The sequence below is a fragment of the Chinchilla lanigera genome, unplaced genomic scaffold (assembly GCF_000276665.1).
Source record: "Chinchilla lanigera isolate Chin_1 unplaced genomic scaffold, ChiLan1.0 scaffold00036, whole genome shotgun sequence".
NCBI classification, from domain to species: Eukaryota; Metazoa; Chordata; class Mammalia; order Rodentia; family Chinchillidae; genus Chinchilla; species Chinchilla lanigera.
The window spans coordinates 19757059-19775515 of record NW_004955437.1 but is presented as its reverse complement, the minus strand read 5'-3'; the positions used below and the strand labels follow the sequence as shown (position 1 = coordinate 19775515).

The 18457-nt window shown below is 56.9% G+C and overlaps 2 protein-coding genes across 11 annotated transcripts in view; one reads left to right on the top strand and one right to left on the bottom strand.

Moving 5' to 3' along the window:
* Cdh23 (cadherin-related 23) overlaps positions 1 to 18457 on the top strand; it is a gene marked incomplete at its 5' end in the record, with an annotated part of 360927 nt that overhangs the window by 269203 nt on the left and 73267 nt on the right. For all 7 annotated transcript variants that reach the window (XM_005390029.2, XM_013516828.1, XM_005390030.2 and 4 more), the window contains 3 exon segments: positions 1679 to 1827; positions 13020 to 13080; positions 13886 to 14034. In XM_005390029.2, the coding sequence (XP_005390086.1) occupies positions 1679 to 1827; positions 13020 to 13080; positions 13886 to 14034 (359 nt within the window).
* LOC102004321 (chromosome unknown open reading frame, human C10orf105) lies at positions 3069 to 8121 on the bottom strand. 4 transcript variants are annotated; one of them, XM_005390023.2, is made up of 2 exons: positions 7724 to 8121; positions 3069 to 5186 (listed from the first exon to the last, which is right to left on the bottom strand). In XM_005390023.2, the coding sequence occupies exon 2, from the start codon at positions 5179 to 5181 to the stop codon at positions 4783 to 4785; it is 399 nt and encodes a 132-aa protein (XP_005390080.1). In that variant the 5' UTR covers positions 5182 to 5186; positions 7724 to 8121; the 3' UTR covers positions 3069 to 4782. The 4 variants fall into 4 exon arrangements, with proteins under 4 accessions (XP_005390080.1, XP_005390082.1, XP_005390081.1 ...); XM_005390025.1 differs by lacking the exon at positions 7724 to 8121 and adding an exon at positions 7339 to 7367; XM_005390024.2 differs by lacking the exon at positions 7724 to 8121 and adding an exon at positions 6875 to 7042.

The window sequence follows — 18457 nt, the reverse complement described above, 5'->3', positions numbered from 1 at the left end:
ATTTCAGTGTTTGCAGCGAGCTCTGCATCTCACCCTGCAGCCACAGTCCTGCCCCAGCCCAGCTGTGCCCAGGTGCCTATGCCCTCTGCCCCGCTCTGCCTTCTGCACCTAGGGTGCCACCCTGCCACCTGAAGACATGCCATCCCTGAGTCCAGGCTTCATTTTAGGCCGACAGGGTGTCCGACTTTCTAGAGGCCCTCCCAGCCCCGTGTCCCAGCTGGAGCGAGCTGGCAGGGTGCTCTGGGTGGTAGGAGGCTGGTTTGGAGAGGACCCTCCCTGGAGCAGGCAACTGCACCCCAGCATGTGGTCCGCCCGCCTGGGAAAAGAGATGGAATCACCCTTGGTCCCCAGCCAACTCCTGCTATCTGGTTCCTCCCGGGCAGCCGCCTTGCCTGAACACCTAGCCCTGACTTCCCAGGAAGATAACCCACAGCTGCCCCCGGGCTGGGCCAAGGCACCTGTCCTTGCCACCCGCTCCTCAGCCTGGGCGCTCCTGCAGAGTCCCCCGTACCTCTGGTTTGGAAGCCAAGCAGGGCCAGGGCTCTTGGGTGCAGAAGGCCCTCGTGCTGAATCTGACCCGCACATTCATTCCTCTGATTCATGATCTATAAGGATCTATATATAAGCTAAGTGTGAACACTCAGTAAGAAATCAGGACATGTTATCTAAAAATTCAGATGTTTAATTTTTTGAGAAACCAAAGCTCTGGTGTCCCAGGCCCCCGTCCTTCCTGTCTCCTGTGGACTGCAGCCTGGGACGGTGCCCTGGTGAAGGGCCCATCTGTGCCTCACCCGGGTCCCTAACCCCGGCCCTCGGTTTGCTGGAACCAATCACCACAAACCTGGTGGCTTAAAACAACAGCAAGTATTGTCTCCCGGTTCTGGACGTCCAAGTCAGGGTGGCAGCAGGGCCTCGTCCCTCCGCAGGCTCTAGGTTTCTGGTGGGTTTCTGGTGGCTGTAGGTGCTCCTAGGCTTGTGGCTGCACCTTCGCTTGGCCTTCTATCTGCTCCAAATCTCTGCTGCCTTTCTCTGTCTCTGTCCCTGTCTCTGTCCCTGTCTCTGTCTCTGTCTGTCTCTCTCTTTGTCTCTCTGTGTCTCTTTGTCTGTGTCTCTCTGTGTCTCTGGCTCTCTCTCTGTCACTCTGTCTCTCTCTGAGACAGACTCTTACTATGTTGCCCAGGCTGGTCTCAAACTCCTAGGCTCAAGCCATCCTCTTGCCTCAGCCTCCTGAGTGCTGGGACCACCCTATCCAAGCTTGCCTTCTCCTGTTCTACTATAAGAACACATTGGGCTTCTGGCCCTCCTGGACAACCTAGGATGACCTCTCGAGATCTTTAATTACATCATCAAAGACCCCTTTTCCAAAATAAATAAGCATGCACAGCTTCTTGGGACCTAACCTGTCTACCTGTCTGAGCCTCAGTTGCCTCCTCCGGGAAGTGGGAAGGATAATGCCCAGTCACGGGGCTGTTGTGAGGACCGAGTGAGTTAGAAGCATGCCCAGGCCCTGGCATTATGTGAGTGAGTGCTAGATGTTGTTAGTGATATTCCTTATCTGCAGAGGGAGTCACCGGGCACAGGCTGGTGCAGGTGAGGTAGAGCAGGGTGCATCTCCACCTGGTGCCCAGGAAGTCTGCCCCTTGGGCAGGTGCTGAAACCCGTCCTTCATCTCCCACAGACAATGGCCCTGTAGGCAAACGGCGCACGGGCACGGCCACTGTGTTTGTCACTGTCCTGGACGTGAACGACAATCGACCCATCTTCCTGCAGAGCAGCTATGAGGCCAGCGTCCCCGAGGACATCCCTGAGGGCCACAGCATCGTGCAGGCAGGTGGCCGTGGGCCCCTGGGGCCAGTGGTGGGCTGGGGGCAGACAGGGCCACACTCAGCATGGAAGGTGGAGAAGGTGGAGGCGGGCCTGCTGCTCCAGAAATAGCCATCCGCTGTGGGAAAAGGAGCACCCAAGTCCCTCCTCCCTCCCAGGGAGCATGGGCCCCAGGTGGTGTCAACTGAGGACAGGGCCCTGGTCCCCCAGCAAGCAGGAGGGCCCTACCCTCCCTCCCCCCACAGCTCTGCGCCCCCACCCCACCCAGAGGGGCCTTTCAGAGCAGGGAGAGGGGAGGTCACACTTTTTCGGAAAGGAGCTGGGGGAGACAGCCAGGCCAGAACAGAGCGGCTTTCACAGCCCTTGGCCAAGGCCCCTTCTTGGAAGTAACAGGCGGAAGAAGAAAGGGCTTCTTTGCCTCAATCAGGAGCAACCGCTAAGAGGCTCAGAAGGAGAAGGGGGAGGACCCCAAAATGAGCTCACTCCCGCTCTCCCTGCTCCCAGCCAGCCTCGTTGCCAGGTGGGGAGGGCGGCCAGGAATGAATGACTCTCTTCACCAGCTGCAGGGCTTTCCTAACAACTCTGAGGCTCAGCCGAGCACGGCAAATCTGGGCCTGCCCTGGGCGGGCTCCGGGCTGGCTGGCTGGTGGGATGGAGGCTGGGAGGCACGGTGTGGACTTCCTGGTACAGAGACCAGGAGAAGGCAGGACAGGGCCTGGGAGCCAGGAGCTAATTCCAGGAAGTCCTGGGGATGTACAGGAGTCTGGCTCCAGGAGGAAGGTCCTGCTCTGACCTCAGCTCTGGAGAACCACCCAGAAAACTACGTGGGGCACCATCCAGCCTAGTATCTGCCACCATAGCTTCCTGATAGGCACCCGAGGACTCACAGCCTGCCCAACCTAGGGTACAGCCAGACTTCTGAGAGTCCCCCTCCAGCAGGTTTTCCTTCTCCTTCGGGCTTCCAGGCAGCACCCCACCCCCAGAGAATGCCTCTGCTAAACTGGGCCTGCTGGCCAAGGACAGTAGAGGGTGACCCAGAGGGTTCAGGCCCTGGGGAAGCGAACCAGGAAGAGGCAGGAGGAACAGAGCCCGATGGGAGGAGGCCTGCACCCCAGAGAACTGGTTTCTATTTACACAACACTACTCAGGCCCAAAATCCTAGTCTGTGAGTAATGTAGGGCTCTGTCTTAGTTACTTCTCTCGTTGCTGAGACAAAATACCCAACACCCAAAGTTAAAGGAGGAAGAGTTTACTGTAGCTCACAGTTTGTAGAGGTTTCAGTTCATAGTGGGCTGGCGCCGAGGCAGCGTGGCTTAGCAGAGGGGTATTGCAGAGAACAGTTCATGGCGGGTGGAGGGCAGCAAAGCAGCGAAGTAGAAAGCGACCACGACAGCTGTCCATTATAGTCTATCCAGGTTACCCACCCTTAGGGAAGGTAGCACTCACACCCAGGGTGGGGCACCCTTCATCCTATCCAGAGCTATGCAAACCAATCAGTGGACTAATTCAGTAATCATACACCTTTGACCCCAGCATCACACACTGTAGATCTAGCCGTCTCTGAAAAGCTGTATCTATGACTGCATGAGCCTTTGGTGGGGACATCTACACACAAGCCGTGACATGCTCCCTGCTTCTGCCCCACTTCTCAAGGAGAAGTTCAGGTCTTTTGGTGCCTCCTCCCAGAAGGAGAGAGGGAAGGAAGGCAGGAAGGAGCAATGACCCTTCCAACAGGATCTGCCTGGAGAGAGGTCTTCTTTCTGGGGGTGTCAGAGGGCAGACGAGAGTCCTGGGTTGTGCAGGATCCTAATGGGTCTCCTGCTGCTTTGGGGATAAGGACACATGCAGCTTGAGCCACTTTCACCTCAGAATGAGGTTTGATACTTCTCTGTCAGGAGCTAGCAGGTCAAAGCAAGGGGCTGGATAAGATCCAGCTCTCCACAAGCTCCCAGGCTTGGAGGAAAGAGACACAGGCAAGATAATGCAGGCTGCAGGAGGAGAGGAGGCGTTCCAGGCAGGAGGGCAGTTTGGCTGGAGGACAAAGGAGGCTGCACAGAATGGGCACTGTGTGGAGCATGAGGTGGACAGGGAGGACAGGGATTTTGGTTTTCTTGGAGTCGGGGTTTTCCTAGAGAGGCACATTGCGTTCTGGAGCGCACCTACATCGGGCTAGGAGCTTTGGCCGTGTCCAGGGGGCATTAGGGAGCCAGTGGAGGTTTGGAAGCTGAAGCATGGCAAACTCAAGGCCCAGTCCTGGAGAAGACCTGGCTGGCTGCACTGGGCCCCAGCCCGGTGGAGTGCAGACCCCCATGGTGGGTGGGGCCTAGCTGGCTGGCTCTGGGGCAGGAACAAAGCCCGCTGCACACTCTCCAGATCGGAGACCGAACCAAAGCATTTAGCCTTGACCTTGGGCAGAGAAGTCCGGGTCTTGAGCGTCTGAGAAGCCCACATTGACAGGTCAGTCAGTGAAGCACACAGACTGTACCCGTGTGGCCGAGGCCGGAGGTCCCGCAGCTGTCCCAGAGGTCTGGATGGTCCCACCCAAGGGGAGGCGGCCTCCTTCCCAGGGTGGAGCACGGAGCCACTGCAGTGCATCCTCATACCCAAGTGCCATCCCCTCCTACTGGGGTGGCGGCCAGCCCCCAGCCTCCCGGAGACTGGCCTGGCCTCTGACGGAAGCCTCTTATCCTGTGCTCAGCCCCTGCTGATCTGTCCTGACACGTGATCCAGGGGTCGTCAGCAGGCAGCGGCAGGGGCTCTGTAGGGAGAAGGCCCTCTTCCAGGGGCCACCTCTGAGAAAAGACCTGGATGGTACACACAGAGAAGCGCTGGGGGGCATGTGGGGTGCAGGTTGCTTGGGCTGCCATCCTTCAGCTTGTGGTGCCAGGCAGGAGGTTCTGCAGGTGAACCTGGGGACCTGGGGACCTGGGGACCCGGGGCCTGTGTGTGGACTCCCTGTCACATCTTGGTAGATTCCGTGCAGTCACTGTCACCAAGGCTGTCATCGCGTCCCGGCAGGGGGCGTCGAGGGGCAGGCAGGCCATGCCGGAAGCTGGGCAAGGAGCGGCGGAGAGAGCCCAGGCGCTTCCAGAGCCGCAGCCGGGGCTCGCTGGGGCTCGCGGGGTGGTGGGGCAGGCACTCGTGCGCCCGGTGGCGGCTTGGGTCCAGCACGGCTGGCTTGCAGAGCATCAGGAACAGCAGGCAGGAAGCCAGCAGGAAGAAGATGCAGGCCAGGGCGATGAGCACGGGGAGCGGGACCCCCGCCTCAGCAAGAGTTCTAGCGGTGACTGGGGCGGTGAGGAAGGCCGGGGGACTCGAGGCTGGGGAACTGGTGAGGCTGGGGCCTTCTGTGCTCATGGTGCCTGCAGCAGAAAAGAAACAGAAGCTCAGAGGCAGATCTGAGGAGCCAGGGCTGGGGTGGGAGAGACACCTGGAGAAGGTTGGTGGGGGCTGGGCACTGTGAAATTGGATAGCATTATGGCCACATTACTGGTTAGGACAGTGGGGCTCCCCAGGGGACAGGCCTGCGGGCTTGTCCCGCAGCTGATAAGTGGTGATCCTGGGCCTGGACTCCCTGGGGCCTCTTTCTGCTACCCCCTCCTGCGCAGACAAAACAGTAATGCCTTCCCACATTTTAAAATCAGTTCTCATGAGTCACTATAGCCTTAGGCTTGGAAACTTGGGACCTAGGACCAAACACATCAGTAACTTGCTGTATGACCAGGGGCACATCCTAGATTAGAAGATGCTTCTGTCGGTTGATGCTTTCTAATGTCAGGCCTACAAAGGGCAGAGGGTGGCCCACAGGCGTGTTTCATTAGGTCCTTGTAGTGCTTTTAATTTAATTGTGACTTTTAAAAAGAGAGAGTTCAAATAATACCTGGGTACCTGGCTTTGCTTAAAATTTCAGAATTTCACCTCCAGCCACAGCTGTTCCTTTTAGACAAGGCATTGGCACCCAGCTTGGCACTCGACTGCACAGGCTTTCTGCACACCTTATTTTGCCTGCCTGGCCCCTGGCATTCCTGCTGTTGCTTCCAGATCCAGTCCAAACTGTCCCATGACAGGCTGGGACACCAAGGCTCAGCGGGAAGGCCAAGCCCAAGGCCACATTGAGACTGCGGCCAAGCAAAGGCCAGAACTCGCTGACTCCTGGCCCCGTGACCTCCCCGTCCCTCAGGCTCCCAACCCCCTCCCCTGGAACAAGTGGGGAGTAAGCCTGTGAAGAGCTGGCCGGTGGGCTGGACACTGCCTAAGACTTCATTCACCTGCCGGGCCTTTCCACGATCACTGAAGATCATCCATCCAGGAAGTGGTCAGTTGGTCCCGTAAGGTGGAAACCAGGATGAGCTTTTGATTGAATAGGCCTGGGGTGGAAGATAATGATACCAGAGCCTGTCTTGCAGGTTACTCTGGACCAAAGGGGACGGGTGGGCAGCTCCCTGGGGAGCGTGGCTGGGGCCGCAGGGCTGATGGTGCCGGTGCAGAACACAGGCCCATACGCTAACTTCTTCCTGTTCCTGAAGGAAGCCAGATTTTTTTTTTTTAAAAAAAGGCAAATATTCTTGATATTTAAATGCTAGCAACTCAGATTTATTTAAGGCGAGAAAGAAGTGGGGAGAGAGAATGCAAAGGTCAAATAACTTGATTCCAAAAAAATTGGAAATGACTTTTGAAATATTTGAAACACTACACAGGCCAAACACAACACATGCGTGGGCTCCGCCTAGCTGGTGGGCCAGCAGTTGTGATCTTTGAACGCTACATGGGCCAGGAAATCTAGAAAAGGCTCTAAGGAAGACTCGTCATTTCTGTTTGACCTTAAACTCTCCTGACGCTGGGGACCACAGAGCGGCCTCCTTCCCAGCTTGCTGCCCAGTGTCGCTCCAGTTTTAAGAGTCGGTTTCCAGCACCAAACCCCAGCGAGGGCTCAGTCATGCTGAGGCCCTGCAGGTAGCTGGGAGAACCCCTCGGGCAGGCGGCGGTGGGGAGAGGAGCATGGCGCCCAGGCCCCCACCCCATGGGGCCCTGCCCCACCCCAGGCACTCACCGGCAGCTGCAGGACTTAAACTCCTGGCTCCCTCACCCAGCCGACTGAGGGCGTCCAGAGCTGCCCACCCACTTGTGCCTCCCACCCGTGCCCTACTGCCACCCCTCCTGACACTTGCAGACTGAAAAAGGGCACCTCCCAGCTCCCAGCTGGAAACTGTGATGCCTGTCTGCAGAGCGCTCTGGCTGGGTGTCATAGGAGGGCTGGGTTCCCTTGGGTCTGAGCAGGAGGAGGGATAGGGCTTGCCCATTTCCATCTCCCACGGGGAGAGACCCAGCTGGCCCTCCACCCTGCCCTGGCTGTGCTTGGCTGGGGTCAGAAAAGGCTAGCCCCCCATCCGCAGATGATGGTATTTCTGGGCCTGCAGATGAGTCCACAGAGCCTGTCAAGCTGGCAAATGGAGCTTTAGGCCTTGGCACCAGCTTCGATTAAAAACAAAACAAAACAGACAAACAAACCCTTACAAGGGAGGTTGCCGTGAGCATGTGGTTCCTGTGGCAGTCTGGAATGCTAGAAAACAACGGACACTGTCCAAGTCCAGGGCCAGGTCACTCGATGCTCCCGCAGCCTCCTCCAGGACTCTGGGCACTGTCCCGGGCTGTGGGGGGCTCCCCGCTCCACGTGAGCCCTGCTCTGAACACACCCTGCAAACCCATCTATAGCCTTCTTCTGTCCTTTACAGTTCCCCAAAGATGGGCCGTGACAGTGAGGAGCATGCTGTGTGTCCCGGCACAGCTGTGGCCCTCTGTGGCCTTCTTTCCTGTCTGAGCTTACCCTACATCTTCCCCGAGATCCCCAGCGAGGGTCTCATCCCCCACCCCACCAGGCCTCTGCAGCCCCGGCACTGACCTCAGAGCCAGCCGCAGCAGCCCAGCTCCTCAGAGGAGAGGTCTCCGCAGCTATCCCAGGAGGTCCAGGGAGCACCGGATGCCACTGTGCCTGGCCCTGCCCTGGGCCCTGCGCACCCTGCACCCTCAGTCAGCCTGGCCCGACAAGTAGGCCTGTGCCCCTCGCTCTTCAGCTGGACCTGGCTTTGCAGAGAGAGTGGGCCTCCCTTGGGAGGGGACAGCTGAGCTTGTAGAGGCGGCAACCAAGGGGAGGGCAGGAGGAGCGAGCCTCACTCCGTAGTCTCCTGGGAGCGCTCTGGGGGGCAGGCAATGGGGGGCGCAGAGGGAGAGCTCTGGTACCTCCCAGCCCCAGGCTGGCTCTTCCCCCTTGGAAGTTACAATGGCGGGTAAGGCAGCCAGTGGGCTGCTATTCAGTGCCTGCCAGCCCCTAGGTTACCAGGGAGAGGGGCTACATGCCTGAGGCAGTGGGAGGGGACAGGCAGTGACCTCCCTGCAGCCCCTAGGCCCCGCCTGCAGTGTCCCTGGCAGGGCTCCGAAGAGTGCCTCCCTTCCAAGGGAAGGGTAGAGGCATTTGCAAAGGTCAAAGACGTCACAGAGCAGAAAGCACAGGACTGAGGGAGGAGCGTGCTCCTCCAGGCATGGGGGCATGGGGTCCTCTCCAAAACATGCGCTCACTCCCTTCCCCCAGCTCCTTTCTTCCCGGAAGCCAGAGTTTCCCTGGCAACCAGCTGCAGGAGCCCAGGTCTTGAGCTGCTTCCCCAGCAGAGGCCTCCAGGTTCCTAGAAGGTGACACAGGACGAGTCATGGCTGTCTGAGACCTGAGCCTGGGACCCAGCCCTCTCTAAGAGCCCGTAGCTCTTGGCCACAAAAAAAGACCTTGTCTGCCAGCCCCAGAATGGGCAGGAGTCTTCCGTGGACTGTCAAAGGCTAGAGAGACCCGCAGGGGTCAGCTAACAGCCCCACTCTCTTAGATGACAAAACTCAGCTCCAGAGAGGCATGGCTGACCCAGGGTCACCCAGTGAGTTAGTGATGTGCAGGATTTGGTGATGTCCCTGAACTGAGTGGGCAGCAGGCTCCTGGCACTATGTATGGACAGCATCAGGCCAGAAGAAGGAACCAGTACTCAGAGAACCCCCAGCCTGCACCGCCCTCGTTTTCCTTACCCTCCTTTTCCCAAACCAGTGGATACTGTGTGTCTGGCCCTGTTCTCCTGAGATGCCAGGGAACAAACCTCCAGGATGGTGCAGGTGCCAGGGACGGAGCATGGAGGGACCCTTCAGGCTTCCTCTGGGCAGCTCTGCCTTCCCTGTCCTGCGGCTCCCTGATCTGGACTGTCAGACCCACCAGAGCTTCTTAGACTCCGCAGCAAGAGGTGACCCGGCTGTCCCCACTTCAGGGTCAACCAAGAGGGCCTCCCTAGAGAGGGTTGCAGAAACCATCAGCGCCTCTCCCTCTGTTGGTACCAGGTGAGATGCTTTGTAGGACTGCATCTACCCTTTCCTTCATCCCTGCAAGGTATGCCCAGTGTGCAGGTAAGAAGTTGAGGCTCAGGGGTGTTAAAGTACCCATCCATCGTCACATAGCCAGTAAGTGACAAAGCCCGGAATCACGCTGGGATTGTAACCAGCTCCCACTAGCCCTCAGGTCCTTGTTTTGGAGCAGCAAAAATTGAAGCCCACAGAACAGCAAGCAGCGAGCGGTGGGGAATGGCCAAACGCATGTTTATTAGAAAGAATAATAAAAAAGAGCTCCCCACTTGTCAGGGAGGGGTTTCGTACAGCACAAAAGCCGTGGGTGTTTAAGACCACTGGCCTTTTTTTTTTTTTTTTGGTTTTTCTCCGGTACCGGGAACCGAACTCACGACCTTGCGCTTGCCAGGCAGGCGCTTTTGCCGCTGAGCTAAATCCCCAGCCCCCCACTGGCCTTTTATACAGTTTCGGGGACCAGTTTACGTGAGAGACAGCAGGGATGCTCCTGGTTGCAGGTGGGTCTTTGATGTCAGGAAAGGAAGCTGCTTCGTTTGCATTTCACCTCCTCCAAGCCTTGCATTTAGTTAGGGACCTGTGCTTTGTCCCTTGCATTCCATTAGGCCCTGCTGATCAGTTTGCTGGAGTTAATTATTCAGCCCCTCTGGTATGTTAGCTATTCATGACCTGCACCTTATCTGCCTACCTTCCTTTATCTTCTGGCTTCAGGATGTGCCTGACCCAGAGCCCTAGTTCCTCTTGCTCCAGCAAACTCCCCACCATCTCTCTGTGCTTTTCGAGTTGTGAGGCACAGTTGCCTTGGTCCCTGTGTATCCCTTGAGTCTGATGAGGCCAGCGCTGCTGCCAGGCCAGTCACTCTCATGTCAGCCTCCTCCCATCGTACTTCTTGTTTTACCGGCGCTTCCATGGCTACAGCCTGGTTATCAGGACCCTCGCACTCCACCCAGCTCCCTCCACTGTGTCCCAGTGTGGACTTCCCACCCCGGACAGAGAGGTGTCCCCTCCGGGCCCTCAGCAGCCTCCCTCCTGCTCTCTGTGCTCCCAGCCTAATTACTCTTCCCGACACTTTCTGTTAAGCCAGATCCTCCCCATCCTTCCAGGCCGCACTCTTCCTCCAGGAGCTTAGACCAGTCCCACCCTCGATAGCCTCTGCTGGCTTGATCGGTGCAAGCAAGAGCCCATCGCCCTCTTCTCAGGAAGTCTGTGCAGTGCGCAAAGACAGGAAAGCCTATTTAGGGCCCCAGGAGGCAAGAAACAAAACCTGAATCAAATGACCTCGGCTCAAGGAGACCTGTGCCGGAGCAACGCCCGGGCTCCCCACGGGCGCAAAGGGAAGCTCGAAGGGGAAAGGAGACTTCAGAGCATGGGGGCCCAAACACTGCAGGGCTGTGGGGTGTGACCCTCTGTGCTCCCTGGACTTCGGGCTTGGTGCCTCGCACTGGAGATTTACACAAAGTCATCCACGTAGTCATTCAACAAATATGTGAGCCCTCTGAGTGCTGGGTCATTCATTTTTCCAGAGACAGGAGTGTAAGTGCGCGCAGTGGCCCGCCTCCTGTGCGGGCCGCAGGCAGTAGACAAGGTGTGGGCGTTGGAGGCTGACGGGTCAGGGGAAGGGCTGGGAGCGGAACGGAGCCTGCGTCTCAGAGACGGCCATCCGTCGCTATCTGCAGGCACAGCGGGCTCCAGGACACCCCGATACCAAAACATTTATGTAGCTTATACACGACTCCTGTGTACTTTATTTTTTATTTTGAAGATATTTTTATTTTTAATTAGCACATACTAATTGTACACATGGACGGGGTACACCGTGACATTTCAGTACACGTGCACAACGTGTAATGACCGGGACAGGGCAGTTGGCACACCCGCTTCTCAGACATCTGTCATTCCTTGTTGGAACATTCTAATTCTCTGCTGTGTTGAAGCGCCACGGTACCTCAGTCTATAAACTTGATCTTTCCATGATTCTGGTCACAAACCAAACCGGCTGGGAATGGAATGCAATTTCCCCAGAAGATCGACAACGCACCTAACCACTGAGTCTGCTTCGATTCTCATCCAACTCAGTTCACAGCCAGAATCATGGCAAGAAGTTCATGAACTGAGATGCCACTGTTTCCCTTGATTGCTGTCAACGTCAGTAACGTCCTGCTGTGCCGTAGGGGTTACTCCTGCCGCCCACCTGCACCCTGCGCCTGTCCGCCATCCTCTCTCTCTTCCCCTCCCTCGTGCCCCCCAGGCCCCGGGAACCACAATTCTATTCTCCACATCTTTGGGATCAACTTTTCAGCTTCCACATGGACGGGAGGTCATGTGATGTTTGGATTTCTGTGTCTGACTTAGCTCACTTCACAGCGTGTCCTCCACTCCATTCCATCTATGTTTCCGCAGGTGACAGCACTTCATTCGCTTTTTATGGCTGAGTAATATCCCCTTGCTCCTGTGTGCTCAATTCATCTGTAGATTACGATTAGTACCTAATACAGTATAACGGGGAGGTAGGCAGTTGTTGTTCTGAATTGTGTAGGGAATAATGCCAAGAGAAAATGTCTATACCTGTGCAGTACAGACATTTTTTTTTAGTATTTTTGAAATGTGGTTGGTTTAATCTGAGGATGGAAGACTACACACTCTTCAGGGAGACCCCATGCAAAGATGGCATTTAAACAAAGGCCTGAAGGAGGTGAGGGAAAGGGTAGGCAAATATCTGAAAGAGAATGTGTCAGACGGAGGAAACAGCATAGACAAAGGCCCTGTGGCCAGCACACACTTGGTGTTCAAGATTTGCAAGGAGACCTGTACAACCCCAGCAGAGTTAGTGAGGAAGGAGTGGTGGGAGAGGAGCTCAAAGTGGCAGTTCTGCTACACCTTACTATAGGACTGACTCACTCCCTAAGCCCAAGATCAAAAATCCCAACAAATCAGTTTGATCAGACACCTCCTCCTGCCCCAGTCCCCTTGGGCCACGGTGGTAGGGTTAGAAAGAACATGGCAGCTCCAGGACACATGGCAGGGCCGATGTGAGGAATTGGCGAGAATAGGAGGGGTTGTCTCAGAATGGGAGCATCCAGGGCAGCAGAGAGCAGCTCAGCGCAGACCCCCGGGGACACCATGCCACGGCCTGTAGGAGTCTTCCAGAAACACGGTCTTGGGCCACTCTGCTGTTCCAGGCTTCAGTACCTGGCCCTGACAGGACTCGCCTTGGGCCAGTGCGGCTCTGCCAGCAGCCTCGGAGCCAGACTCCCTGTGAACGATGCACAGCACCAGGCAGGGGCTCCGAGTCAGAACAGCACTGCCCCCACCAGACCCCAGAGACAGCGCCCAAGCCCCAGCGAGGCCCAGGGGCTGGGGTGATCTGACAGGAGACAGGGTGGAGTGCGAGTGTGGACGACCACGGAGCAATCACCAGGAAGGCTGCTTCGTGGGATTCACCTCCGTGGGCAGCACCCGGCTGGGGTGGCCTGAGGGGCTCCAGGGCAAGGCAGTGGGCAAGAAGCATCAGGACATCAAGGCTAACAGTGGAACCGTGAAGGTGTGGGAGGACCCAGAGGGCTTCAGTGCTGCCTGCTCCCCTGTCCCCCCAGAACCACGGAAGGGGCAGGGGCAGTCCTGTGCAGGGCAGGGCAGCAGGGGCCATCGACAGCCGTATGTCCTCATAGCGGATGAGCAAGACTCGTGTGTCGCTGGGAAAGCAGGGGTCTGGGCAGGAGGGGAGGGGAGGCGGGGTGGAGGAAGGAAGGGGGCCCCACGGGCATCTCCCTGCCTTGAGGAATTAGGAATAACTGTGTCTCGCTCTCCTTCAGCTGAAAGCCACAGATGCAGACGAGGGCGAGTTTGGGCGTGTGTGGTACCGCATCCTCCGTGGTGAGTGGGTGCCCTGGTGGGTGGGCCCAACTTGCTGCCCTGGGGTGACAGAGCTTTGTGGCGCTGCCAGCGGTCTGGCAGGGAGGCCAGGGAAGCCCCACGCGCTGTACATGGGTGCAGGGCCAGGGGCGGAAGGGGGAATTCTCGGATTACTTGCACTAAATTGTGTTTGTTCTAAGTGAGGGTGCTGCGTTGGGCTGCCCCACCCTGTGCCACAGTGCCCCCCTGAAGCCCTCAGCCTGACTGAGGGGGCCTTGGATCCAGGGGTTCACTCTCACTGGTCCAGCTAGAAGCAGGTGCCCATGCAGGAGCCAATCCCTGTAGGCAGAGAAGAAAATCCACTAATCTGCCCATGTCGAGGGCCACGGGTAAAGTCAGCACAAGTAAACTACAGAGATGGGGAGTAGAGGAGAGTGAGATCCAGAGGGGAAGTGTGAAGAATGGACACCAGGCCAGCCCAGAGATGCTCACGAAGTCCTGGCCTCACCCGCCCACAGAGAGCCTGGTGTGGTTCTCGTATCACGCTGCCCAGATCCATCTAGGAAGATTGCAGTGAGTTCAAGGCCAACCTGGGGTACATACCGAAGCTCTTTCTCAAAAATCAACCCATCAAATAAACAGAAAAAAGCAGTGCCAAGATCCTCCTGCCAGCCCGGGGCAGTGTGAGGTCCAGGCTTTCTGGCCATTGAGGGGTGCAGCCCAGCTCTCAAGACGCCTGAGCAGAGTCAGCATCCCAGGGGGCCTCCCTAGTTCCTCCATCTCACAGGGATCCTGCTAGAGACCTCACCCCTGTCCTTCCACGCAGGTAACCATGGCAACAACTTTCGGATCCATGTCGGCACCGGGCTCCTGATGCGAGGTCCCCGGCCCCTGGACCGCGAGCAGAACTCATCCCACGTGCTGACGGTGGAGGCCTACAACCACGACCTGGGCCCCATGCGCAGCTCCGTCAGGGTGAGGCCTGGGGCAGGCAGGCCAAGGTCACAGCTGGACCTCAGGGGCCACCAGCTGGGACTGGGTAGGGCAGGGCCACCCTGGGTCAGGTGCTGAGTGGCCTCTGGGCTACCACAGGCTCGGCCCAGCTTGGGATCTCAGGCTCACGGTTTGGCCTTGCATCTCAGTTTCTCCAGATGTGGAAAGGGACCAGAGACCCCACTGTCTCTCCTGGAGGAAAGAAGTGTCTCTACCATCCCAGCCCCTCTGTCCACGCAGCTCCCTAGGATTATCCCCAGTCAAGTCCAGGGAAGCCCCCTAAAGCAGAGGCAGGGACCTCCTGGGGTAGGTTGCAAGCTTGCCAACTTCCATGGGAGAAAAAAAAATTTCAAGATGCCTCAGTGAGAGGCACAGAGAGGTTTATTAGGCAGAATTTTTTAAGTACACACCTATAGACAGTAGAGTGTGGGTCCTTGAGAGAAGGCCACCTTTTACCCTGGAGCTGGATGAATTATGTGGCCTCAGGTCCTCTTCAAGAAGTGATCTAGGCCAGGTGCAGTGACACCTGCCTGTAACCTCAGCACTTGGTAGGCCAAGGCAGGAGGATTGCCACAAGTTCAAGGTCAGCCTGGCCTATATAGTGAGCTCAAGCCCAGCCTGTACTACATAGCGAGATCCTGTTCAAGAAACACAAAACAAAACAAAAAGCTGAGTGATCTCAGATGTGTATTCCTGATTGTCAGGTTACCCATGAAGCTGAGGACGCTGCCCGCTGTCTGTGGGAGGAAGCGCAGTTACAGGTGAAGAGCACAGGCCCCAGCTTGACTGACTGTGCCTTTAAGACCCTTAGGAAATTCTTTGGGAATGAGTTTCCCAGAAAAGAAAAAGCTTGAGAAACTTTTTGTATGAAGCTGCATGCATTTTTTTAAATTACGATTTTCCTTGTCTCCTTTCTACCTGTTTATTTTTCTCCATCCTACCTCAAGGTGAGCCAAGGAAGTCTCACAGAGATGAGTGTGGAGGTTTAGATGCCACCCTCAGGTTACCGATGAGGAAACTGAGGCACAGAGAGGTTGCTAGCGATAGAACCAGGACTTGAGGCTGCGTCTCCTGAATCCAAGTTCAATACTCTTTCCATTGAAAGTATTTGCACTGAGGTATCCCAACCCCCACTCCCAGCTGTCCGATCAGATGTATTCTCTTTTTTTTTTTTTTCCCACTTGAGCAGCTGAAATCAGATCCGACTTAACCTTCCCAAGTGGTCAGAAACGCAGATACTCCCACTGGTGTGGCTGGAAAGGGCAGCGCCTCTCGGGGGCACCCCCTTCCCACCCCAGGACATCTGGGCAGCTCACAGCCCCTTCCCCTGCAGTGGGAAGTGAGTCACTGGGAAGTGGGAGGAGGGCTGTAGCAAAAGTGACAGAGAACCGGCAGGGACTTCACCCAGAGCTGAGCGTGGGACGGAATCAGCTGCTCTTATCAGCCCATCTCGACCCGTTTCCCCAGGCTGGAAATGGTGAGCAGAAGCCTACCTGGCCCGCACGTCACACACCAGGTCACATGTCAAGTCACACGTCACATCCCTCAGGGGTGAGCTGGGACAGGTGACTCAGCCTAACCGGGCAGCCTGGAGCAGATGGCGAGAGCCCAGCCTCCCTACAGCTGCACTCGAGCTGCATCTGCCCAGGTGGACATGACAGAGGGGTCCGGTTCTGCAGAGCCGGTGACTGAGGGCAGCAGCAGCACGTGCCTGCAGGCCTCTGTAGACTGCTCCTCACCCACTGCCTGTCACGGCGCCCCCTTCAGGCCAGAGAGGGGCTGACACCAGCAAAGCCTGGATTGGTGTTCTGGACTCAGGCCTCTTAACCACAGCCACCTTATCGCCCCTCCCAAAAGTGTCAGCCACCCATGTCCAGGGTTTGCTCCTGCTAATCAGTGTCTTGCCATCGCTGCTGCAAACCATTTTTAGCCACAAACATTCTTTTTAAAGCAAATAGTATGTGATATCCCAGGGTCCCCTGTAAAACATCAAATCTAGCTGGGCCAACCTGAACCACATCTTCTCAGCACCCCACCCCCATCCCCATCTCCTCTCCCCTGAAGATAGGAAAGCCTCGCAGAGGACTGTGCCGGGCATTGCCCTCAGTGCTGCCTGCACTTTAGTTAACCCTCCTTTTTTTTTTTTTTTTTTTTTTTTTTTTGGTCTTTTTGAGACAAGGTCTCGATATGCAGCTCAGGCTGGCCTTGAGCTCACTTTGTAGCCCAGGCTGGTCTTGAACTTGGAACGATCCTCCTGCCTCAGCCTCCCAAGTGCTGGGATTACAGGTGTGCACCACCATGACCGGCTTAGATAACCCTCTTAACTATGCTAAGTTGGCTCTGTTGTTATACCCATTTTACAGATGAGGAGAGTAAGGCCAAAAGGTCACCCAGCAGTAAGGGTAGAGCCACATTTGTTTTTCTAACTGCTATGCTGTGCTAACCACTGTACCACACTCCCACAGAAGGCTTTCCAGAGCACAGTGGGAAGCCACAACCTCATCCCCAGAGAGTAGCTCTGAGGCCCCAGGGTGGAGGCTTGATGGCCTTTGAGATATGCAACTTCCACATTCCTGAGACCCAGGACAGCCAGGGACCTTCCTGAGTACACTGTAGCGGCTTCCACTTTGCTGTGGACTCATTTCCCAGCAGCAGCAGACCTGGCTGCAGGGCCCACCCACACTCTCCAGTTCCTGCTGCAGCGCCAGGACGCATGGAGGAAGATGGTGAGCGGTGATGCACACTTGTAATCCAGCTACTTGTGAGGCTGAGGCAGGAGGATCACAAGTTCAAGGCCAGCCTGGGCAACTTAGTGAGACCCTGTCTCAAAATAAAATGAAAAGGGCTGGGGGCCTAGCTCAGTGGCGGAGCACCCTCTCAGTATGTGTAAGGCCCTGGTTCAACCCTTTGTACCACACAGACATACACTGTGGTTTATTATAAAGCATAAAGAGACTGGCTGCCTTGGGGTGCACATGGCACACCCATGCCTGCAGCCCCGTCCCCTTTGAGGGGACAGCCCAGGACAGAAATCGGGGCCAGTTCTCCAAGGAACCCCATAGCTCCCTCCTGCCCCACAGAAACTGCAGACCTGCGCTTCCTGTGCATCTGTGTCTCTCAGATTCACAAACCACACTCTGTGTTGCCTCCTGCTCTGCTGCTAAAAACAAGAGCCCGGTGACACGTGGCCAGGCTCCAGACCACCTCCCTCCTCTTCCTCTCGCACTGTCAGACCCATCCTGTTCCTTCCCCGGGGCCCTGGGAGGCAAGGTCGCTGGGACCAGCAGACTCAGGAAAGGGCAGGCTCCCAGTTCTGATAGGCGGACAGTTACTTTCTGTTTACCCAAAAAGAGTTCCCGAAATTCATCCATGCAAATTCCTCCCACACCCACCCCACCCAGGACCCCTCCAGCCAAGTTTTGGTTGAAGCCAAATGTAGACGGTTCTGTAAACAGCTGGGCCCAGCAGCTGGGGCCTGGGCGAGCACTTTAGTTTGCATAGTGATTCTCGGTGCCTGGACACAACAGTTCTGTGACACCACTGGAGAGCCCAGAGCGGCCACATGGAGAGTCTTCCACGGACTCCCATGTGCCCGTGGGGCCTCTCCTTCCCGGACTCTGCTGGGTCCCCATCTGTGTCCCCTACTTTCCCCAGCCAAAAGCCCCTCCCCCCATCTCTCCAGGCTCCCGGCTCAGCTGCTGAGAGGCTCCAGGCTGGTCCCAGAGGTGGTGGCCAGTCAGAAGCCAGTGCCCAGTTCCGAGGCCACCTGGGCCTCAGGCCCCACCCTCAGTGCCACTGGCCCGGTTCTGGTGGGCCTGCTCATCCCCAGACCAGAGCCAGCAGCGCGACACTCAGGAGATGAGAACGGGGAGAATTCTGTCCTCAGTCCAGCCCTCCCAGCTACTGCGAGCTGTGGGGCAGGTCACACCCCCTGCTCTGGGCATCTGGCCCCATCTTCCACAGAAGGCAGGGGCCGGGGCCTCCCTACGGCTCCGTGGGCAGCCGCACTGTGACGGCCTCCCCAGGGTGTGGAGGGGGTCTTTCCACACCCTGCTACCCTGCTGCACACGCTCCCAGAGCTCAGGAAGGGGAGGGCTGCGGTCCTGAAGGGTGGATGCTTAGTTTTATGGACAGAAAGCAGAGTCCTGAACTCTCCCAGGGGTGAGAGACGGTGGAGAGGACAGCGGCACTGCTCTCTCCCCGAAACATCTTTCACACAGCCCTGTTTTTGCTGTGCACGACATACACGACATGCACGTTCATGAAAGAGAACTTCCAGTCACCAGAGGAGCGAGGAAAATTACTCATAATTGCACAATCCACAAACGCCCACGGGCTTGGATGGGGTCCCCGGAAGCCAACCCGGAGACGAGGATTGCTGTAATTAGTGAGAAGTGTCCCCAGG

Bases quoted from the DNA above. Each gene is read 5' to 3' on its own strand.
- LOC102004321 (XM_005390023.2), bottom strand. From the start codon at position 5,181: ATGAGCACAGAAGGCCCCAGCCTCACCAGTTCCCCAGCCTCGAGTCCC.